This window comes from Oreochromis niloticus, linkage group LG17 (assembly GCF_001858045.2).
Source record: "Oreochromis niloticus isolate F11D_XX linkage group LG17, O_niloticus_UMD_NMBU, whole genome shotgun sequence".
In the NCBI taxonomy this organism is placed as follows: Eukaryota; Metazoa; Chordata; class Actinopteri; order Cichliformes; family Cichlidae; genus Oreochromis; species Oreochromis niloticus.
The window spans coordinates 38,327,867-38,352,341 of NC_031981.2; the positions used below are offsets into that span (position 1 = coordinate 38,327,867).

A 24,475-nucleotide genomic window follows, 5' to 3' on the forward strand; every position below is an offset into this window, starting at 1 on the left:
TATAAATTCAACTCAACAGTTTAAAGTGGTTCTTCTTGGACCTGTAATAAAGACTAATATAATACCAATATATTTGAACATCTGAATGCATCTGGATGCAACATCACTATTAATAATGAAATGGTAATGATGATTATAGAAATAGCAGCAAATAATAGCAGTAAAATATTTCTCCTCTTGACAAATGAGCTGGAATAACTTAATGAACCTAAACAAACAATAAACATCCAAATAAACTAAAACTCAAAACACTGGGTCGCATGACCCAGGACCATGACACAGTGTAGTTCTTTGCCGGTGTCACAGTCATAATTTATTGTTTTTATACTATTCATATGTGAGACAATCATTACATTCAAGATTAATCAGTGATTCCTCAAAAAATCTGCAGTTTTACTCGTTTGTTCACATCAGGTTTTTTCCCCAGAGGTTCGAATGACAAATCCACAGTCGATGTAAACTTAATGAAAAAATTTGTTGACAGCTTGACAGTCATACTAAGCATGTGTAACAAACAAAGCCACAATGAATAATTTAATCACGTTTGCATTCTTGTTCATTTCACAATGATAATAATAATGATAATGTCAAATATATGAGAAACTGATTTCATCCATCGAAGTAGATACAGTTTACACTAGTTATTGTTTTGTTTTTGTTTAATTTTATGCAGATTAAAACAAAATATTTGATTGATAGCCATCCTTGTGTCTTGTATTCATGCAACTCAACTCATGTGTTTCCTATTTTTCAGAAGTTATTGAATCAGCATGTTTTGTTATTCAGGTGAGAATGCAGATTAATAACAAAATAGATTAAATTTCTATTACCGTCAATTACATAACATTGTTAAGGTAAAAAAATAGATTTTATACTTCATAGAAATTGATTGTAAACAGGTTTCCTGATCTGAAAGATGATTAAATGTGCAAAATCAGTCTTTTGTTTATTAAAGACTGATCACCCAGAGCTGAGTTCCTTACCTAACAGCCGTCTGATTGATTACTTTGCTATCTCATTAATATAAAGCGGTGACCTAAGCCCAATTGGAACTGCATAGTTAATATGCATTACATCAAATCAGGAAATCAGTAACTGGACCTTCACAAATCCAGAATCAAACCAGAATCAATTCCTGACAGGGCACAGTCATTTCCCATCCCTGTATCACTGAGAGGTATGGTCGACTCATCGATGTAGAAGACCTGTTTTTGGAACTGTTCCCAGTCTGGCCTGCAAAGTGGCAGCTCTGCTTGGAAGTGTTTCCAGAACCTAGAGGGCAACACGAGGTGATTGAAGTTCATACATTCACAGTGTACTAGTACAGTGTTCATGTGGATGTAGCCTAAGTTACTGTTCTTTATCTGTAACTGACACATACCCTAAATAGATCACATGCAGGCAATTATAAAGTTAGTCAAAAGAGAGCAGCATCAAGGATTTTCCATTTCCACCATTTCATGATTGTGATAGTTAAGTTAAGAGTTATTAGGCTTTAAAATGGAAATGAATATTCTTAACAAAATAGCCAAATAAACATGGCAACATACATGCTGTAAAAACAGACGTGTCTGAGTGCTCCTCCTACATAAATTAAAATAGATCAAAATTATATTTTGCTAAATAAACTGTTTTGTGTATTTTGATCTGTGTGTATAATCAGATATGTTAATGTGTAACTAAATCTGTAAGCGTGTTCAGATATTTATCATTGAAAGTCTTCAAGCTTAGCTAAAACGCACTGAAAATGCAGCATAGTTATTCGAACTATTAACAGCATGACAAAGAATTCTCAAACATGTGAGATTAAACGTCTGTACTTGTGGTGGTAGATGTCTGGGTCCCGGCTGATGCGGTTCTGAAAGCCGATGTACAGGTCATCCCACAGACAGCCATGCAGCACCACGTACCTCATCACTCCAATCCTGTTTTTAATCTCAGATGAAACCAAGAAGCATGAGCGTAACAGCATGTAAATAAAGTATCCAGGCAGAACAGGACTTTCCAGATGTTAGATGGCAGACGTGATCATTTCCTCATGATACGCTGGGAGTCACGAGGAAATCACTATTATTCACATCCTGTTATGCTGCTGTCTGTTTGTTTAGTGACTCACCTCCAAGTAGGCGTGCTCTCTGTCAGGTCTCTTTGTGGGGAACGATAGATCCAGAAAGTCCACCAGATAGTCATAACCGTCAGTGATGCATTCAAACTTGTCATCTGTTTCAATGACCTACACAGAGACACATTCTGAGTAAGACAGCAATGCAACAGAAAAAAGAGTGAGCCAAGGAGATCATTAACAGCTGGAAGGAAGTGAAGTGGTGATGAGGAATCAGAGCACAGAGCTAGATCTTTGTTTTGTTTTTTTAATTTCATCGTTGAAGGATGCGACCTGCATGTGTATTACCAGCTTCTGCTAAATTACTACAGAGGCTGCTGTGAATTATTAAAAAACATATAAAAAATAAAATTTCTGCTCAGGTGTAAAAAAAACACCTATTTAATGCTTTAAAACACTGAAAACCCGTCTCTATCATAGCATAGTTACAAGTACAAAAAGTACAAGTAAAAAAGGGACGAAAAATCCCAATAAGGTAGCCCAAGGTATGTTCATCAAACAAGGGTTAGAGATGAAAACATCTCAGTTCTTTTGGTTTTTGTTGAACTTCTACATTTTTCCATTGGATTTTATGGTTTACAAGGTTAACAGAAAGTAAAATGATGCACAAATCACTACTATGTGCATGAAAAAAAACCCCATTTCATTCATAATCACATTGCTCACAGCTTGGCTCGTTGGATAAGTTCAGTACAGAAGATCTTTAGTCACACATCTGTCAGTGTCCCAGGTTTTTGGGGGCTAATCTCAGCTTCACATCAATTTCACTGTCAAATTAATTGTGACATCACTGATCTAGTCCAATCATCTTTTTTCAGGCCAATCATCCTCCGCTCCGCATACTTTAAATCTCATCTGTCGACTGCAGGACAGTTCATGCCAAAAAAAGAGTCAAACAGCTCTGCAGAAGAACTGGTCAGAACATTTACCCGCACAACAAGGTTGTAGTTTTGAAAGCCAGCCCACGTGTAATAAAACTGGATCCAGCTTTGATGTTTAAATATGTCCGACTTGATGGCACTGTTCAGCTCGTTCACATACAAGTAGAACTCCCAGCTGTCCTTGTAGAGTTTTGCACCGGCTGGTGGATTGGTGATGGCCTCACTATGGGTGGTCATAGCAAAGACAGTTGTAAAGAAAGTATTTCATTTAGCGCCTGGGTGTTATTTATGTGATCATTTTAGTTTTTTACAAGTTGTCTTACTTGTGCTGTTTGTAGTGATAATAACAGTTGAAACAATGTAATAACATAATGTCAGCAGATAACATGGACATGCAGTCAGATCTGATTTTCTGATTGACATGAGATAATTGAGTAGCTGTAGCTTGTTGTAACTCGGTTAGTAAGAATAAAAGTCATACACAGTTACTGCATACATACAAAATATATAAAGATTAAAAAAGACAGGCTGAAGCTACTGTCCAAAGCTTTTGAATTTTACATTTGCAGTGCAGACTGTGAGTGTTTGGACAGTGAGACTCTCATCAGACTCTCAGAAACAAAATGACCTGTTTATTCACTGGCCTTTTAATTACTGACATTACTGTTTAAATGTCTGTGGTTTATGTAGTTGTATTCCACAGATGGAATAAGAGTCTCTTTCTTTCCCACAGCGACAAAGAATGAAAACACAGATAAACATGTGAGCTGTTCCAACCTGCTGGTGGGGTCTCTCAGAGCAAGGCCGAGGTCCAGCACAGCACCTGGCTGCGGTGTCCAAGTCTTGATTGCTGGTGCCAGCTTATTAATGAGTGCATTGAGGTGCTCTGCACTGTTTTTGATATTAGTGTCCTTTATGTATCTACACCCAACACACAATACAAACAGAGAGAAAAGTAAAAGGACACATGAAGAACAAGTTAGGTTCATGTTTCCATTTAAATGCTACATCTGTAACTTAACAGTCATTGGCAGTTCGGGCCACGACTGTGTCGTACAAGTCTGTTTGCAGAAAAGTTGGGTATGATGTAAATAAAACTAGAATCTCAAACAGAGAGAAAAATAACACTTTAGTTTCAATGTTTTATGCCAACAACATGTTTCAAAAATATTGGAACAGTGGCAACAGGAGACTGAAAGAATGCTAAAACAATAAAACACCTGCTAGAACATTTTAAACTAATGATAAACTGAACAGTTATAAACACAATTCAGTACAATAGGAGCAGCTCATGAAGGTGGAGTCGTGGTTGTAGACAGGGGCACCCCCAAAGATTTCTTACTTTTTCTTTTAACAATATTTGCTGTTTGTGTGATACACTACAAAAAATATAAAAACCATACAGTACTTGGTTGAGAAGTAATAGTTTAACAACAAAATTATAGAACCCCCCCCAAAATGGTTTGTTCCAGCTCGCCTCTCCCCTACTCTGGCTCTATCGCCCTTTCTGCCAGAACGATGGTGACTGAGACGCAGCGGAGCGGAGGTGTAAGTGCCTGGCTTAAAACAGGACGTGTGTTTGTGTGTGTGTGTGTGTGTGTGTGTGACTGTGTAGAGAGAGACAGCCAGGTTCATAATGGATATAAGGAAGTTTTTTCAAAAACAGGAGCCACATTCAGGTAAAAGTGTAAAATCAAATGATCCGTCAATCAAGAATAATGTTGGATCAGTGTTTCAATATTTATATCTTTTATTAGATGTTCATGTGGTTTGGTTATTTGCCTTTTGGTTGAAAGTACACTGAGAGAGGACTTTTTCATTAGTGATCTTAATAGTATTTATTTTTCATATCAATGTGATTTTTTCATCTAATTCAATACAATCTATTTGTGTATGATTGTCAGTCCAAAGAGGGAGAGAGGAAAGAGGGAACGTGAGGAGAAAGTGAAAAGTCAAAACAAACTGGGTTGAAACATTTTTGACCCTCTTTAACAACATTCCAACATAACATTATCATTGATTGGGGAGATTAAAATTAATGATATATTTTTATGTGGTTCAGCCACAACTCTACTAAAACCTCAGCCAGTAATAGGTAGGCCAACTTTTGGACTGTCCAGTTGTCTGTATGACTGCCGCAGTACGTGCACCACATTTGCCACATCAGAAAGTGCCAAACAGCCCTGGTGGAGTGAGGAGCTGTAGAGAGAAGCAGAGTGCTCTGTTTATATTCTAAAAATGTTTTAAGCTTGTTTCAAAGATTCTGTACTGCAGCTTTAAATGTTTTCCAAAAGCACACATACACTTATCAGTGTTTCTCAAACTTTTTATAGTGTGTACCACCTGATAAAAATGTCAGGCTCTCCCAAGTACCACTATGAGAGCATGAAACTCATAAATCTTACAGCACAAAATTCCAATCTGTTACTAAAAAGTCACATCAAAAAGTAAGTGCATTAAGTCAGAATGAGCAGCCTAAGAATGTAAAAATGTAGCAGGCTGACATTGAAACAAGCAGAAAAGCACCCCCAAAGATCTGATCGTGGAATCGCCCCTGGTTGTAGATTAACATGCCGAGATAAACTGCAGCTCATACACATCTGAAACTGAGCTACAGTTAAATAGGCACGAGATACAAAGAGGATCCCAGATATAGACTCTGTTTTATCAGTTATTGGATGTAGTTGTTCTTTAAATATGAAGTTGCCCAGAGGAACTACACATCAGCTTTGACCTTGGACTCTATCTGCATCAGATCAGCTAACTTTGTTGTGAGGATTCTTCCTGTCAGGGAACATAAAAGTCATTCCAACCCTTTTGCTCTTTATTGATGCATCTCTGATGCTGTGCAAACCTCGTTACAAACCCAGTGCTCGCAAAATCGCTAGCCCGACGTCCCGGGGCTAGCGATTTTTCCAGTCGGGCTACCAAAATCTATCTCTGCCCTGCCCGTCGGGCTATCATAGGAAGGAAAAATATATGTCAATGTTTTTGCATTCTTTCGGAAATGTAGCTGGGTAATTATGTCATTGGCATCGGGAAGCCACTGTCAATATGTGACATATTGAAATCGCGTTTGAATTTGCGCTTGTTTTTTGCTTTCACTTTGCGATCGCGCGAACTGTGTATAGAGAGCGGCAGCACTGATTGGTGAGTGACGATTAATTGCGCACCAATTCCTCTGACATCGTCTTATCACATAGCTTACTATTCAAACCTGACAAGTGAAATCTCCCACAGCAAGCTTAAACATGTGAGAGGTTGATTGCGCAGAGAATCGCTGACCGTTATGTGAGTGCGTGTGTAAAAGCAGCAGGATATATATTTTAGCTCTGCTGAGCCAAATAAGACAAGTCAGGGTGAAGAAGTGACAGCCAAAGAAAAGCCTACCACAAAACGGAAAAGTTATGACAAATCAGACTATGAGGGAAAAAGAAAGTGCATCTTTATGGTTTCATGGACAAAAGAATTTCTGTGGCTGGAATATGACAAGCTAAATAACCAGGGGTGCACATAAGTGGTCCGCAGGTGCGCATTCACTGTCAAAAAAAAAAAAGAAAAAAAAATGCGCATCAGATAAGAAGTTGCAACGCGCACCTCCAGATTTTCTGGAGGAGGACAGACATTTGTTTAGAACTCCTAAAGATGTCGAAGAAGCTCCTTTAAGCAATTACTTTGGTGTTCCTCCACCTCCAAAGAAATGTCAGGAGGAGTCCGAACCGCAAAAGAAGCGCGTATTCTCGGAAAAGTGGTTGCAGGAGGTGAGCTGGCTTCAAACAAATGATGAACACACAGAGATGTGGTGCAGAATATGCCGTGAAAATCCCACTCTGCGGACAAAAACAGTGCCTTTTATATGTACGCAAAGGCGCGTTGCAACTTCTTATCTGGTGCGCGTCTTTTATTTTGACAACAAATGCGCACCTGCGGACCACTTATGTGCACCCGTTTAAATAACATAATGTTCTGCCGGGTGTGTTGTTGGTTTTCCCTCGATTTCTGAGTCGACAAGCGCCTTTGTTACTGGGACCAGTAATTTTAAGAAAGACCCCCATTAGAACCCATGAGAAATGCAATATTGCTCAGTCTGCAATATCTTTCCCAGAACAAACACCAATTGCAAAGAACATACTAAAAATAAACCTGAAAAATCTGTTTAGAACAGCGTACTATGTTGCAAAGAGTGAACTACCATTGGCAAAATTTAGCAGTCTTTGCAAACTTCAAAAAAAATGTCCTAGATCTTGGTTTCACTTATCTCATACCCTTGACTTCAGTGGAAATTCCAAATTCAGGACCTGACACAGACTGATTCATGTTCTACACAGTTCTTACAAGTGCATAGAAATTTCTGTTCAATTAGAACCAAGTATTTGAGTTGATGATTGTAACTTTTATACAATGTTTAATTTGTGTTTCAACAATGTTTTGATTAATGTTTTGTTTCCGTTACAATATTATACTTTAATATTGTAACGGAAACAAAACAGGAAACAAAACATCAATCAAAAAATTGCTCTCTTTTTTATTCGGGCTACTTAAATTTATTTTGGGCTACCACAAACTGAAGAGTCCCTGCCCGAAGGGCTACCAGGGATTTTGAAATTTTGCGAGCCCTGCCACCTGTCTGATGGATGAGCCTCCACAAAGTATCCAGCGAATGGGCAGTAGATCCTGGGCTGCAGGGATTTCACCAGTGTAGCTTTGTAATTCAGCAGCTTCTTCCTCTCATTCTTGATAAACTCTGCCTTCCAGGAATCTGGAAACACATCAGCAACATTTGCTTCATCTCAGCAGTTTGGTGCACTTTGACACTGTTGATCACAACATATCGGTTAAACAAGTCAGTTTCTACGTGGCTAAAAGAGCTACATGTAACTGTCAAAAGACTAACTTAGACATTGCTGTGTGCAGGTGGAGCTAAAAGCTAACTAAGCTAACCTAGCTCAGGCTCACCGCTGTATTTCCCTCCATAGAAGGTCATCGGGAATCCAGAAGCTCCTCCTGCAAAGTCAGTCATCAACACGTCCACATTTTGTGGTAGCCTGCCTCCGTTTGGTCTGGTGCAGTCCACAGTGTTGAGGATCAAGTGACCTGCAATCAAAACTGAGTTTTATAACCTAATCAGACTTATTTTCACAGGATCAGTAATGATATTATTCAAAATGACACCTTTGTAGTCAACAATGATGCAGGTGTCCATTTCAGGATGTACACCATCCATCAGGATCATGAATCTCAGGTGATCATCAATCTGCAAGAGACAGTAAGAGCCATTTTACTTCGTAATCATATTTCCCCCAAAATGTAAATGAATGAATGATTTTACAATGCAACATTTTCCAAACATGTTTATTGTAAATACTCTTGACCAAATGACAGAGGCGTGACTTACATGTTGCCAAACACCAAAGGGAGTGACTTTAATGTTGGTCAGCTTCACTTGGCTTTGCTCCAAATACCTGTCACAGCAGAATAGCAGACTCACTTTGGATCGTTTCCTCTGTAATTTATGGGGAAGATTGAGCTCCACTTCATTACTAACCAAAACACAGGTCTGGATGTGTCACCAACATATATGGGGACATCGGGCCTCCTTTCTGCCAAGACCTTCAGTGTGGGATAACTACAAAGCAAGGGTCAACATGAACAGTGTCCAAGGCTAAAAATTATACTCTTTGTAGATTCTGAAGTTTCTAACCAGAAAGAAACAATTTTATTTAATATTCCAAAAACTGCTTTTGTTTCTTTTCATTTGTAGACAGAAGTGACATTAACAGTTACATGTGAAGTCATGAGCCACTCCTTTTTCTTCCTATTGCTCTTCACAGAATGAGCTCGTTGTTAATTACAAACAATTATAGGAAAACAAATCCTGTAATGTTAAGAGTTGTAATTATATTCTATAGTTTTCATTGCAAAATAACCAATAGAACTATTTGCATGATTTTATTTGTCTTTGCTAACAATATTCCTTTACGTGCACAGTCACTTCTAACGTTTTACATATCACAACATCATAAAGAAAGTAATCTGGTCTTGGTTTCATTATATATTATATATTTGTCCTTTCTGAATTGTTATTCAGTGTCCTGTATATGATGGAGTCCTTTTACAGCCTTTAATCTAAGAACAGTATCCCTTCCCTTTGCCATGACTGTATACAGTGTGTGCTCTTTTCCTTTTTTGGTCATGGATCAAACATTGTAATGTATCTAAGCCTGTGCAGTCCAGATGAATCGAACAGCTGAAGTAGTTTGTAGACACTGTACTGTGTTTTCTCTGAGTCATTTAGTTGCTTCAAATAAAATCAGCAGTAATATGCAATAGTTATTTGTATGTATATTTAACAACATTAGCAGAGCTTGCCTGAGGTGGTCTGAGTGCATATGGCTGATGTAGATGAGATCTGCAGCACAAAGTCTGTCCAGGGCGTCTGCTGGAGGCTCATGGAGAAGCCACCAGCCTCTGGCAAACGCAGGACCCTTCAACCAGGGATCGAACATGAACCTTCTCTCACCAAACTGTAGCTCCATGCAGGCGTGGGTGAAGTATGTAACCTGACAGGAAGGTCAAACAAAATGTATTTTCGGAGACAGCTGATGCACTTTTCACTCTTCGTTCATTCACAATCAAGAAAATTTGAGATTATTATTATTATTACTTAGAAAATTCAAATTTTAGATAATTTTGCCAAATAGTTTCATAAGAGTAGCACAGTAATATGAACAGTGTTGTCTCAAAAACTGTGGTTAAATACTTGTGATTTACAGTGTAATATCAAAACAGGTACTTTGACTTCTCCTTCCTGGAGCTCCAGAGGCTCTCGAGGATCAGCCATCCAGGGGTCAACAGGGCTCAGCTCCACCAACTGCAGCCCCCCATCATCCAACACCTCCACCTCTGCGAGTGCAACAACAAGCTCAGGTGTTGTCCTTACATGGCATTTATATTATTATTATTTTGTTATTCTCAATAAGATAAGATGGCCTTTATTAGTCCCACAGGTGGGAAATTTGTTTTGTTACAGCAAAAGTGCAAAGTTATGTAGCAGAAATTAGAAAACACTGGAATGCAATAAAATACAATAAAATAAAATGCATTAATTAGAGCTATTCATACTACTTGACATACATTTAAACTGTAGTGTTCAATACAAGCTTCACTATAGCACCTTTTCCATTTTTCTTATAACTGAGTTACATTATGTATGTAAGTAACTATTTCATATTACTGATTCAACTAAACAACACGTTTAAAGGGGTTCAAATAATGATTGCTGGTAACGAGCTAGTAAATGGACTGATTCTTATATAGCGCTTTTCTACTCTCCCGGAGTACTCAAAGCGCTCTATACAACATATCACATTCACCCAATCACACCCATTCACACAAGCACTTTATCTGTACTTAGTGCTTTTTCTAACTACATTCACACACATTCATACTCCGATGGATGCATCGGAGAGCAACTTGGGGTTAGTATCTTGCCCAAGGATACTTGACATGCAGACTGGAGGAGCCAAGGATCGAACCACCAACCTTCCGATTAATAGGTGACCTGCTCTACCTCCTGAGCTACAGCCACCCTATGATTTGTGTTTCTCTGATGGGAGAGAAGCTAAGCCTCTTCTAGCTCCCACATAACTCAAAGCTAAGTTAAGCTGAATTATATTCTGCTTTAGCTTCAGACTGGATCGTTTGTACTTGAGTAAGAACAACAAGAGAAGACAGTAGGCAGTGTGTTCACTGCACCACTGTGTTACAAATAAGTGAAGTGAAGCAGACAAATCGGTGCTGTAATGCACCGTGTGCACATAACATTAGAAGGAGCTGTTTAAGAGCAGGTCCTCGACTGCAGAGAAGAGAGCTGCACTAATCAAGACAGGTGTGACAACAGCACTGCAAGTATGGCAGTACGTTTGGAGTAACAAAGGTGGTTAATATTGTGATGATAGTGTATGTGCTGTGAGGAAGAGAGCACTGCTGACACAGAGACTCTGAGAGGAAGATTTGACATTTGTGTTATCAATAAATGATGAAACTGAACTGTTTGATTTAGATTGGCGTCAATAAGAATTATTCACTTTTTACCAAGTTTAAGAAAACTGAGCGCAAACCAAAGTTTGATTTTATTTAAACATTCAGAATCAGATTTGTGTGAGAGAGCAGGAGTGCGGGTGAACCCGTGAATAACTGTCTCTTAGTTTCCCTGATATTTCCACTTCCCCTGATTACTGCTTGTCTGTATTTTTTGCATTAGTTTGCGTGCATATTTTACTTTATCAAATTATTTTCCTCTGCTGTCTTTTTCTTGTTTGCTCTCATTTAATATATTTGCCACTGATTTCTTGGTTACAGTATTTGTCTGACGGGATATCTACATTTTCTTTTTAAATGAACCTTAACTCCAACTCGCTGCTTATTGTACTTTACAGCAATTTATGGCCACTGTTGAATTCCTGGAAACCTGCACAACAACGATAACTGCACTTCTGGCTAATGTTTAACTGAGGATTTAAAACATTATATTGTCCAGATGGGTGTTTATTCAACCACCACACAACCAGATAATGCAAGTAAAGGGGAGAGACACAGATTAATCAGAACAAGTGCAGTCACAGAGCGCTGTTGCTGAGTGCTGAGATGCATAGTGCACAGAAGTTGGCGACACTCTGCTGATTCTATAACTGTGGAGTTAACCGACACTAACATCAGCAAAACTGTGTGGTAGGAGCTTCATGGCATGTGTTTCCATGGCTGCGCATAAAACCAGAGGGCTAAGAGAGCTGTCCCTTTCAACAATTTACTATTTCCTATTATAAATAGTTATATTTACTATTCTTTAAGGGAAAAATTACCCTGCAGAGAAGAAAATTACATTAATAAGTTTACACCCCACTCATGTGCAGCATGGGAAATGTCTGTTGGAAAGAATTAGTTTGACATTGCTTCACAATTGCAGTTATTGGCACAAATTGTCAAATTATTCATTAGAAGGGGCCCTCTGCCAATTTAGCATTTAAATAAAAAAAGCAGGGAAGTAGTTTCTATTCTGACTGTTAGCGGCTACTTTGGCAAGAGCTATAGTTACAAGCTAACCACACATCCCATAATCCAGCTTTGTAGTTTGCATATTTAGATTTCAGATCCACAGCTCACATTGCAGGAAGTGGAATATCAATATACAGGAAATGGCACTGTGCAGACAGAACTTACCGAGCTCATCCTGCAAGAAGCTGTCGGGCGGGTTCACATATTTCATTGTTGACACATTTAATTTCCAGTTGTGTTTGGTGCATTTTACAGTCCTGAGGGAACAGACAGTTCTGTCAGCTATAATCAAAAGTCGACAACGGATAATCTCTGAAATCTGTTCCTGCTCTCACATTGCATCCAGGTCTTCGACGTCTTTGACGAACAGCCCCCCTTGATGCTTGCACTGGTTTTTGCATGCTTTAAAGTAATTGTTGCTCTTAAAAATGATGTAACACTTGCCGTCCTCTGGGCTTTTCTTGAAATTGACTCCTTCTTTGAGCGAGCCGACTGCTTCAGCATCCAATGACAACAACACCTTTGCTATTTGAGAGGCCATTGCAACTAAATGTTAAGAATCAAAAAGAAGAATTTTAACTCACAGTATTTAGTGCTAGCACAAAGAATCTTACAATAGGATTGATTCAAATGACAGACTTCAGATACTGAAAAGAACGTTGCATATATTAACCCTTACATGCTGTTGGGGTCAAATTTGTTATTTAAGTACAAGTAAAAAAGCCCAAATGTCATTATTCAGCACACATTTTTTTTTAAAACTATATATTTATTGGGTTTTTTTGTTTTTTCTTTTTCATTTAAGCATGAAGTAACACAGGCAGGATCAATATAAATAAATTAAAACAAAACAACAACAACAACAACAAAAAAAACAAAGCAAAAAAAAACCAGACAAAAAAAAAGTGTCATCAGGGAGAAAATCAGGGAGTCTAGGGTCATTTCTCTGTGAAAACATTTCCATTTCTCCCAATATTGCTCGTATTTTTATGAAGATAGTCTCAAAGAGAAGGTTAGTCATTCCATAGTGTGAATTTTGTGTATTATTTCTGTCCAGTCCGAAAGGAGGTGGTGAGTGACAGGAGAATGGTGGCTAAGCTGTCATCCCTGTTGGACAACATCTCCCACCCCATGCATGAGACTGTGACAGCACTGAGCAGCTCCTTCAGTGGGAGACTGCGGCACCCACGGTGTGGGACGGAGAGATTTCGCAGGTCTTTCCTCCCCACTGCTGTCAGACTCCACAATAAAGACTTTTGCAGCTGATCAAACACACAAACCCACACATGTGCAATAAGACTGCTATACGTGCAATTCTTCTTCTGACGAAGTTGTTTTTGTATTTTCCTACTCAGTTGTATATAGTATTTGTATTTCTATTTTATTCTATTGTATATATTATTCTATTCTATTTTATTCTATTGTATATAGTATTTTATTTTATTTTATTGTATTTTATTGCATTCCAGTGTTTTCTAATTTCTGCTACATAACTTTGCACTTTTGCTGTAACAAAACAAATTTCCCACCTGTGGGACTAATAAAGGCCATCTTATCTTATAACAGTTGGTGGTTCCTCATTCGGCCATTTGCGTGTTATAGCTTTCTTGCTGGCAGCCAGTAGTATCTGTACCAGGTATCTATCCTGTTTCTTCAGTCTGTTTGGTATATTGCCTAAATAAAAAACACTGAAACTCCCTTCAAGCTGTGACCCAATTATCTGCTTAGTGTGTTCAATCACAACTGACCAGTAGGGGGAGATTTTAGGACACTCCCAAAAAATATAGAAATGGCCTGCTTAAGTATATCCACATCTCCTCCAACATTTTCCTTGGTCAAAATTTTTGCTTTGATGTTCTGTAATCTTAGGTGTGATAAAAAAAAACCTCATAGTGTTCTTTCAAGTGACTTCTCTCCATAGTTCGGAGCTAGAAGTAGTGGCTATAGTTTTACATATATTAGACCAATCTTCTTCGGATAACTCTATTCCGGCCTCTTTCTCGAATCTAATTTTATATAGGTGGTAGACAATTTGCTTTCTGTTTGTAGTGTTGAGTTGATCATGGAAATTTGGGTTTTTAGCAGTTTCCCTGTCACGGGTTGCCGGGGCAAGCCGTGTGTGAATTATTAATGGACCCAAAATGTAGACTGCTTAAGTTGAGAGCAAGCTTTATTAACAAAAAGGTGAAAGAAACAGGGACGAGGTGGATGAAAACCGAAACCTAAGAGTAACCTAAACTGGGAAAAGCTAAGCAAAAACAAACCTGAAACCTTGAGACGTGAAACAGAGATGCAGGGAGAACAATGCGGGGAGAATGCACAAGAAAGTGGAGGTGAACAACACAGACGAACCAGCCATGAGGATGGGTGAACACACACTATAAATACACACACCAGTAATGACACAGACTCAGAGACGCGGACTAAACACAGACCTACTACACTAAGGGGATACACAAGCAGGGAAGACACCAAACAGAGGGAACACCACTAAACCCTAGGAAACCCAAAACAACAGTCATAATACAAAAACTATCAAAAGTAAAAGTACACAACCAAAAACAATGGGTCACCGACCCAGGACCATGACATTCCCTTTACATATGTTTATAAAGATTTGGACTAAAGAGCTTTACTCCTTAGACATAATATCCTTAATAAAATGAGATCTTAATTGGAGATATCTAAAAAAAAATCACCTCTCTCCAAATTGTAATTAACTGACATTTGTTGGAAGGTATCTAAACCTTTTTCAGATGATATTTTCCAGTATGCGATGATACCTAGGTTGCACCAGGTTTTAAACCTACTGTCGATATTTGCAGGGGTGAGTGCTGTATCATATATTGGCCACCATAGTATTCTCACGTCTCTTTCAAACATTTTATCTTTAAGTTCCTTAAACCTCAGTGGTACTCAGTGGTACTTTTATGCAGTAGGATACCTTATTTAAAAATGACTGTAACAAAGATTTATCCCCAAGAATAGCCGGAAGAGGGACATGAACTTCCGCCTGGTCTATTTCTTTCCATTTGGCGTCACATGTTGAGTCGCACCATGCAATCAGGACTCTAAGCTGTGCAGTCTTATAATAATTTTCTAGACATGGAAGAGCCATGCCTCCTTTATTTCTAGGTAATTGCAATGTCTCATACTTTAGTCTAGGTCTGTGTTTTCCCCAAATATAATTTGAGAACATTCTTTTCCATTTGATAAATTGCCTGGAGGACACCTCAACAGACAATGCCAGGAATAAATAAAGCAGTTTAGGTAGTATCGTCATTTTTATTAATTCAATCCTGTTATGCATATTTATTGGCAGTAGCAAGCATCTGTCAAAATCTGTTTTAATGTTTACTGTTAGAGGGGTATAATTAAATTTGCAAATATCGGTTGATTCTTTGGGCAGTTGAACCCCTAAATATTTAATTAAGTTCTTGTTCCAATAATTCTTTAGGAGTTTAAGAATATATTTGTTTGGTTTATATTTAAAGGTAAGAATTTGAGTTTTATGAAGATTTAATTTGTAACCAGAATATGAGCCATACGTATTGAGCAAAGATAGTAATATTGGTAGGCTAATATCGGGTTTAGTAAGGCTATGTCCACACGTACCCGGGTATTTTTGAAAACGTAGATTTTTCTATGCGTTTGCACCTTTCGTCCACACGTAAACGGTGTTTTTGGTCACTGAAAACGGAGATTTCTAAAAACGCCTGTCAGGGTGGATATTTTCGAAAACTCCGTTTTTGCATTTACGTGTGGACGAGAAAAACGGAGAAAACGCAGCGTCAAAGGTGTGCGCCTTTTTTGACGTCACACTGTGCGCCACGTTATTGTTTTGGTGAAATGAATTTCTACAATACTGTTACTGTTAATTGTACTCTCTGCAGTGTTTAAATGCTTACATATACACACACAGTTACTGTCCCTCCACACATACGACTCGGTTCTGCTTCTATGCCCCATCTTTGTTTACTATTTCCTACCGAGGCTTGTAGACTTCTGATTGGCCAACATTTCTACACGGTTAGGAATATATCACCACCTGTTGCTTTAGCAGCGTTTCCCTTCATGTCTGCGTTTACGTGTGGACGGGATTATTTTTTAAAATGAAAACAGAAAATCTCCGTTTTCAAAAATACCCGTGTACGTGTGGACGTAGCCTAAGAGTCACCAGGACATCATCTGCATATAAACAAACCTTGTACTCTTTGCCGCTGATGGTAACACCTGTAACTTCCTCACATTCTCGAATGACCTGCTCCAGTGGTTCAATAAACAGTACAAATAGAGCAGGGCTAAGAGAACAGCCCTGTCTACATCCTCTTTTAAGGACTAAGTCTGAGAGGTCCCCATTATCTTTAAACAACTAATACTCTGGTTATTAAAACCAAAGCATTTTAGAATAAAAAGAAAATAAAAACTCCCATCTAACAGAATCAAAGGCTTTTTCAGCATCAAGGCTAAGAACGATTGACTCTATGTTTTTCATATAATTAGTTTGATGAAGTGTCCGTCGTATGTTATCGTGTGTTTGTCTATTCTTGACAAATCCTGTCTGATCAGTATCTATAAGTTCGGGGAGTATAGGTTCCAGTCGCTTGGTCAATATTGTCGCAAATATTCTATAGTCTATGTTTAATACTGATATAGGTCTGTAGGAGCTACATTCAGTTTTGTCTTTTCCAGACTTTGGTATTACAGCGATAAGAGCTTGGTTCCATGATACTGGTATTTTGCCACGCCCCAAGATATAATTAAAACAGGATTTCAGTAACGGTGTAATAATATGTTTAAAGATTTTATACCATTCTGAGGGAAAGCCATCTGGGCCTGGCATTTTATTTCCCTTCAACTATTCAGCACACATTTTGATTACTTTTCCTAAAGTGACTCAAAACCTGTACTCATGTGTAGGAGTAGTGTGGAGTAGTCTACAAGTTTTTGTACAGTGAGGCTGTTGGAGGACTAAGTTAACCTAAATTTCTATTGAGATGGATTTTAAATCCACCAGTGAGGGTCAAATCAATGAAAATGTTTATTTTAAAAATCTTGAAAGTCAAAAAACACATAAACACACAAAATGAAAAAAGAACTCTGGTTGCTAGTTTTAACTGACTAGTTATTTGTTTGTGATCATCAACTCTGATGATGTTTTCACAGTTTCAAAGGTGTCATCCAAACTGACCTCGTTTCTCAGTCGTTACTTTGGCAAAGGTAATCTTAATCTTTACCTGATCTTCAGCTGCTTCTTTATGGCATCTACATCTTTATGACACACTCCCATAAACTATATGAGATAGCTAATGGCACTGGCATAATTTCAGAAGGTAAAGAACTCTGTACACATAGAGGACAAAAGACTGAACGTAGGTCTAAATTCTTCAAATGAATGTAAACATTCGTAAAAATGTAAACATTTATAAATCCCTTTATGAACATTGCTTAACAAATACATATCAGCCTCTACATCAGTTCAGTAATCTGCATTGAGAATTTTCTCTATCACCAACATTATTCCCTTTCCCATTAGTTCCAGGTGCACTGTGAGAGTCATGTTCTTTGATTTCTCCAGTGCCTTCAATACAATCCAAACCTCAGTGCTAAGGGAGAAGCTGCAGGGAGTGGGAGTGGACCATCAGCTGTCCTCGTGGATTATTGACTACCTCACCAGGTGACCCCAGTATGTGAGGCTGTGGGACTGTGTGTCTGAGGTGGTAGTCTGTAGCACGGGGGCCCCACAACGAACAGTACTCCCCCCTTTCCTCTTCACCCTGTACACTGCAGACTTCAGTTATAACACAGATACTTGCCATCTCCAGAAGTTCTCAGAGGGCATCGCCATTGTGGGTCGGGTGTCGAAGGGAAACGAACTGGAATACAAGGGGGTGATCAATGACTTTGTCAGCTGGTGCGAACAGAACCATCTTTGCATCAATGCCAGTAAGACGAAGGAGCTGGTGATTGACTTCAGCAAGAAGCCACCCTCTATTACACCAGCGAACATCCAGGGATTGTACATTGAAATGGTGGAGGAGCACAAATACCTGGGTGTTCACCTCAATAACAAACTGGACTGGTCCATGAACACAAATGCACTTTACAAAAAGGGTCTAACTCGTCTCCACCTGCTACAACGGCTGAGACCCTTTGGGGTGAACAGGACACTCCTAAGGACGTTTTAAGACACTGTGGTGGCGTCTGCTATTTTCTATGCTGTGGTCTGCTGGAGTGGTGGAATGGCAGAGAGGGACAGGGGGAAACTCAACAGACTGGTCAGGAGGGCCAGCTCTGTCCTGGACTGTCTGCTGAAGTCCATCGAGCAGGTTGGGGAGGAGAGGATGTTGTCTAAGCTAACATCCATCATGGACAACACCTCCCACCCCCTGCATGAGACTGAACACTGAGCAACTCGTTCAGCAGTGGACTTTTACACCCACAGTGTAGGAAGGAGCGCTACCGCAGGTCATTCTTACCAGCAGCTGTCAGACTCTATAACACAGTTTAACATTCTTTTGGTCAGCTTACTCACCAGCTTGTTTGTTTACTGTACATTTTATACATAGCTCAGCTTCAGTTTTTCTATACATATTCTGTACATTGTTACCTGTATATACTTCAGTTGCTTATGTGTATAGGACCACCCTGTGTCTTCCTTTTATATTTTATATTCCCCCTGCTATAAAAGCTTTGTAGCACCCAAATTTCTCATCTGTGGGATAATAAAGGTTTATTCTATTCTATTCTATTCTATTCTATTCTTTTTCTTTGGCCACTCAAATTTCTTATCAATAGGAATACAACTTAAACACAGTTAGAAAAAGAAAAGAAAAAGAACACATTTACCCACCAATTTGGGACCAAGGATGAAATATATGAGTCATTTGGATACAGTATGGTTGCTTAAGGAATGTCAACAGAAATAATTGAGTTCAATTTATTTATAAAGCACCAAATCACAACAACAGTCGCCTCAAGGTGCTTTCTTATAAGGTAGACCCTACAATAATCCATACAGAGAAAAACCCAAAAATCATATGACCCCCTTTTGAAGAAGCTTCTCGGATGAGAGGTGAAACGTCTTCAAGCAACTTAAAGAAGTCCAGACGCTTTTTTCTTTGCACACTCCTTTGACTACGATGACCTGGATGACTGAGAATCTTCACAGACATATTATTCATATTGCCACATTCATTGACCTTGTTTATAGGTAATGTCATTGTTTGATGTATGTTCCTAATTTAATGTCTGAAAGCACGTGAAACAGGCAGAATCCCATGTAAAATTAGGGCAACAAACTGTATTGTCATTACTGAAAATAACTGTATTTTTATGAGAAAATTATTTTCTGTTATTTTACGGTAGTATTTTGGCGCCCTAGCTGCAGGAATATTACTGTTTTTTTAAGATGTTTTTTTTAACAGTGTGCGGTGATAACTTTGAAGCGTCTTTGTGCTGCTTTTTATCTTTGCTACATGTTGTCAGCTTTATGTTCATACATAAAAACTAGAAACACGTGTAGACGAATCTGCAGAACACCAAGGTGATCTGCCATGTTAGTGTGCAGACAAACACCGTCATCTTTATGACACACTCCCATAAAATATATGACAATCACATATTTGTAAAAGCTAAAGAAATATGTACCCATAGACAGACAGAGTCATTAACAAGAACGCTGATGTGAACTTAGGTCTATATTCTTCTTATATGAAAACAATGGTAGGAGGTCGTTTTTGAAACTCTGTGCATATTTCTCAACAAACACATCTCTTTGTTAATATATTCTACATGAATCCAGTAATCTGCACTGGGTACTTTCCCTGCCCTCATAGTTTATTTCTTTTTCTACCTCAAATACAACTGAAGTAATGTTGCTTAAACACCAAGGATTTTACTGCAACACTTTGGACTGATCCCAGTTTGAACCTGTAACAAAGCTGGGCAACACTAAAATACATGAAAGCCATCTTCTATATAAAGTGTAGTTTGTTTAATGAAATTAATGCATCACTTTAGAGATAAGTATTTCCTTTGAATTTAAAGTGACCTAAGTGCAGCCTTTGATATAAGAGACCAAAAGGCTGTTGTAGTTTAAGCCTCCAATCTGGAACAAATTTTAAAAAGTTCTTCTGGATACAGAGAGTACATTTCTGTCACTCATTAAATGATTTCTTCAGTCGCAGCATACTGCAGGGTTCCTGGGTTTACTAAACAGTATACTGTATTTGCATAACGACCAAAACTAGCTCCACTGCCTAACAATAAACCACAAGCTCAGTTTTAGGTTCTTTGCTAAAGTCTCATGACACTTGATAAATTGGCCATCAGTGCTTTTCACAGAGACCTGAGTGATGGCTGCTGTCACAACACTGTAAGATGGCCTCAACAAGTACATGTTTAAATAAAGTGTATGAAAGCCTTGACCTTTTTATTTACTATTTTGTTTTCTGTACATGCAGTGTTTTCTATAATGTGACTGTACAATGATGTGACTGGGCAACTCTGCCCTCTCTGACTCCATCCGTCTTGTGGATTTATCAGTTGATGAGCTTACCAACCTTTTAATTCCACATGCTCCTCTATCCTGGACACTGTGGCTCCTCCAAAGACTAAGCGTACTAAGTCTTTACGCCAACCCTGGCTGAATGAAACTACCTGTGCTCTCAGGCGCAAATGCAGTCATGCTGGGAGGAAGTGGAAAAAGGACAAACTTGAAGTGTCAGTGGAAATCCTCTATAATTGTTTGTCGAAATATCGGAAGACTGTGAAAACTGCTAAATCTGCCTTCCTATCAGGTCTTATTTGGACCAATTTCCACAAGCCTCGTGCCCTTTTTAACATTTTTAACTCTGATTACTTCTTGTGCCATCGCATATAAGGAGGCTTCTCCGGCCCTTTGTGAAAGTTTTTAAGGTATTTTATTGATAAAATTACAACTTTAAGAGCCCCGTTTTTAATCGGTAGTCTCACATCAAGTGCCAGTTTCTAGATGCTCTGCTGTCTTTCAGCAGTTTGAGGCTGTCTCTCTTTCGGATGTAAAGGAAATAATTGATCACTTAAGCTGGGCATACACTGTGCGATTTTTTCAGTTGCGTTATTCAGCTTCAGCTCAAACTGCACGATTGACTCGCAGGGGTTAGAAGTTCATAGGTCACGATGCAGGGTCTCACACTATACGACCCGATGCTCTGATGCGACCTGAGTGCTCACACTGTGCGTCCATAAAATGAAGGTTATAACGGAAATTCTGTCGCTCGCTCTCCCTCTCTGTCTTTCACTCACCACCATCAACTTTGCTAAATTGCTAATGAAAAACATTGATCAGGCAGCTGTGATTGAGCAGCGGTGTAGATCCAACTATTTTCACGGTTGTTGTGGTCGTGATAATTTTGTGATGCCACATCGGAAAGGCTCGGATGAGCTTTCCAAAGTTCTACAAGTGCCTCCATCGCTTGTGTCCAGATCACACGCTGCACTGCTGTGCTACTCCGTCTTTTTCACCGACATTTATGTGTTTGCACGTGCTCAATGTGAGCGGCTGAGGTGACACCCTCATGACGGTCGGGAGGATTTCAAACAGGTTTGAAATCCTCCCGACCAAGCGAATGATGATTGGGAGCTGGTCGTGAAGTGTTAATTGCTTCTCGTTACCCCATGTATACTACACGATGTACGACACACGATGAAGGCCAAACTCGGGCCAATCACCAAAACGGTCGCACGACTGAAAAATCGGCTCAAAATGGGCCAAACATCGCACAGTGTAAGCCCAGCATTAACAATCTCCAATTCCTCACATGATATTCTCCCTGCCCATATTTTCAAGGAAGCCCTGAATACTATTGGGCTCTGTATTTTATTTATATTGAATGCATCACTGTCCTCAGGCTGTGTACCGTCTGCCTTCAAGCATGCTGTTGTTCAACCCATTATTAAGAAGACTAATCTTGACTCCAGTGTTCTTTCAAATTAAAGGCTGATTTCGAAACTTCTGTTTATGTCAAAGATCCTGGAAAACGTGGTCTGTAAACAACTTCAGACCTTCTTAGATACCAATGGTATTACTAAAAAGTTCCAGTCTGGCTTTAAGCCTTGACATAGTACTGAGACAGCTTTGTTAAGGGTTTTTAATTATCTCAAAACTCTCTTACTTTGAATGAGAGTAAAACTGAAGTTATTGTCTTTGACAGCCATAACCCTCTGAACCAACTAACCGATACCCTTGGCCCCCCTGCTAGCTACCTCTCCCACATTGTAAAAGACCTTGGGGTACTCTTGGATGCACGATCTGATATCGTCGTGTTGGTGTTGTTCCCAGATCATCATACTAAATGTTGTTCCAGGATCAACATTGCAAGTGACCAGTCAGAATGCTGTGACGTCATACTTTTGCGACTTCGGGAAAAACCGCCGTAAAACAAAAAACTGTACTTAAGCTGCGAGAAATCGAAACCTCTGTCCGCCGATCAACGGACCCTGACCCTGACCCTTTAATAAACGCTAAGCAGAATTGATATTGTCCTTGCAACATTGGAATTTCATAAATGCACGAATGACTTGGCGCGCAAAAGAATAATGTCACAACAATGTGATTGGTTACTTGCAATGCTGAACCTAGAACAACATTTTCATGATGATCTGGGAACAACACCAACACGACGATATCAGATCATCCACTCTTGGATAGCTCCTTCAAATTAGAGAAACAAGTATCTACTGTGGTTAAATCCAGTTTCTATCAGCTACGTCAAATTTCTAAAGCTAAGCCTTTTCTTTCCCCCAAGGACCTTGAAAAGCTTATTCATGCATTCATGACCTCTGGACTGGACTATTGTAACTCCCTTTATTTTGGCCTCCCTCACTCCCCTCTCTACCGTTTGCAATCAGTACAGAATGCTACTGCATGCCTTTTATCAGGTGCCAGAATGCATGATTGTATTACTCCGGTTTTAGCTAAATTACACTGGCTTCCTGTGAAATTTCGCATTGATTTTAAAATTCTTTTACTCACTTATAAAATCTTAAACAATATCGCGCCTAGCTATTTAACAGAACTTCTCCATTTGTATAATCCTAAAAAAAAACCCCACTAAGATCTTCAAACCAGATGCTCTTAATGCAACAAAGTCTAGGCTGAAAACCAGAGGCCATCATGCCTTTAGCCACACTGTTAAAGCTGCCAATGCAGGAGAGTATTCTCGGCTCTTAATGAATAAATGTTTTGATGAATCTGTTTATTCACACCTTAATGATGTTTCAAAACATTTGTTAAGCTGTACAAATAACACTTTGTGGAGTGTAGACGCACATTAACACATCAGCGCCATCAGGTGCTGCAGCTTGTTAACAGAAAAGTGCGCATCCCATCTCAGAGCATTTTAACAGTAAGTCAGAGTCTATTCAACTCACCTTCAAAAACGCAGTTTTCAAAGAGATGCTTCTCAAGAACCTTGGTACAAAGTTACTTAGGTCAAACCAGTCAAGTCTGATTTTTTAAAAGTCCTGTCGGAGGGGGAGGGGCTCTCCTCCTTATCCAGTAAGATAAGCGCGTGCACACACCTTGTAATAATAATAATAATTGAGTACACCTTGAACTGTCTTTGTTTACCAAGGCTGTTTGCTTCAGGCTCATATTGTCATGTGTAGGCTGTGTGCAGGCAGGATAGGATGAATGATGGACCCAATAGTGCAGACTTAAAACAAAGATTTATTACTAAATGACAAAAACAGAAAGCTGGCTAAACTGGGAATAGAGAAACTAGGCAGGCGGGCAGGTGGACCGAACCCACAGCATGGGATGATGGAGATCACGACACAGAGAAAGGAAAACACAGGGCTAAAATACACAGAGGGAGCAATCAGGGAATGGGAAACAGGAGGGCAACAAGGGAAGCAAAACCAGATACATTAACATGAATAACCAGACATGAAACAAAGACTTTCAAAGTAAAACAGGAAACATAACACAGAGACGTGGACTTGACAGGGGGATACAGCAGAGAGGGGAGACAGAGCAACCATGGAACACAGAACAGAAACCAGAAGGCAGAACTCTAACAAAGAAACCAAAAGACTAGAAATGATAAATAAAGGCAAAATCAAAGTACAATAATAATGAAAACTCAAAACTTTGGGTCGACGACCAGGTCTCCTAACACATATGATCAAAAATGTTCACACAACATTGATCACGTGTGCACCGTCTATGTATTAGAACCATTTTGGAGGAACATGTGGTAGCGACCAATAAAGATAAAACAGCAAATCAACACTGGTGCTGCAGATAAGACAGGTGAGTAATGCGCTGTGTTAGGATGAGAGGGGGGGGGGGGGGGCGCTCCTGTGTTCCGGTCTCGGTTTCAGCTGTTAGACCGCTGCTTTTCAGTTTCCCGTCACAGTTTGCATCCCTTTA

The 24,475-nt window shown here is 39.2% G+C and overlaps 1 protein-coding gene across 1 annotated transcript; it reads right to left on the bottom strand.

Moving 5' to 3' along the window:
• Window positions 1-208: 208 nt before the first annotated feature.
• Window positions 209-23,535, bottom strand: cmah (cytidine monophospho-N-acetylneuraminic acid hydroxylase). Its single transcript, XM_005475614.4, has 15 exons — window positions 23,473-23,535; window positions 12,393-12,603; window positions 12,223-12,314; window positions 9,797-9,906; window positions 9,373-9,563; window positions 8,549-8,629; window positions 8,399-8,465; window positions 8,176-8,257; window positions 7,960-8,097; window positions 7,627-7,762; window positions 3,781-3,924; window positions 3,052-3,226; window positions 2,117-2,233; window positions 1,821-1,936; window positions 209-1,272 (listed from the first exon to the last, which is right to left on the bottom strand). The coding sequence occupies exons 2-15, from the start codon at window positions 12,596-12,598 to the stop codon at window positions 1,104-1,106; spliced, it is 1,824 nt and encodes a 607-aa protein (XP_005475671.1). The 5' UTR covers window positions 12,599-12,603; window positions 23,473-23,535; the 3' UTR covers window positions 209-1,103.
• Window positions 23,536-24,475: the final 940 nt, after the last annotated feature.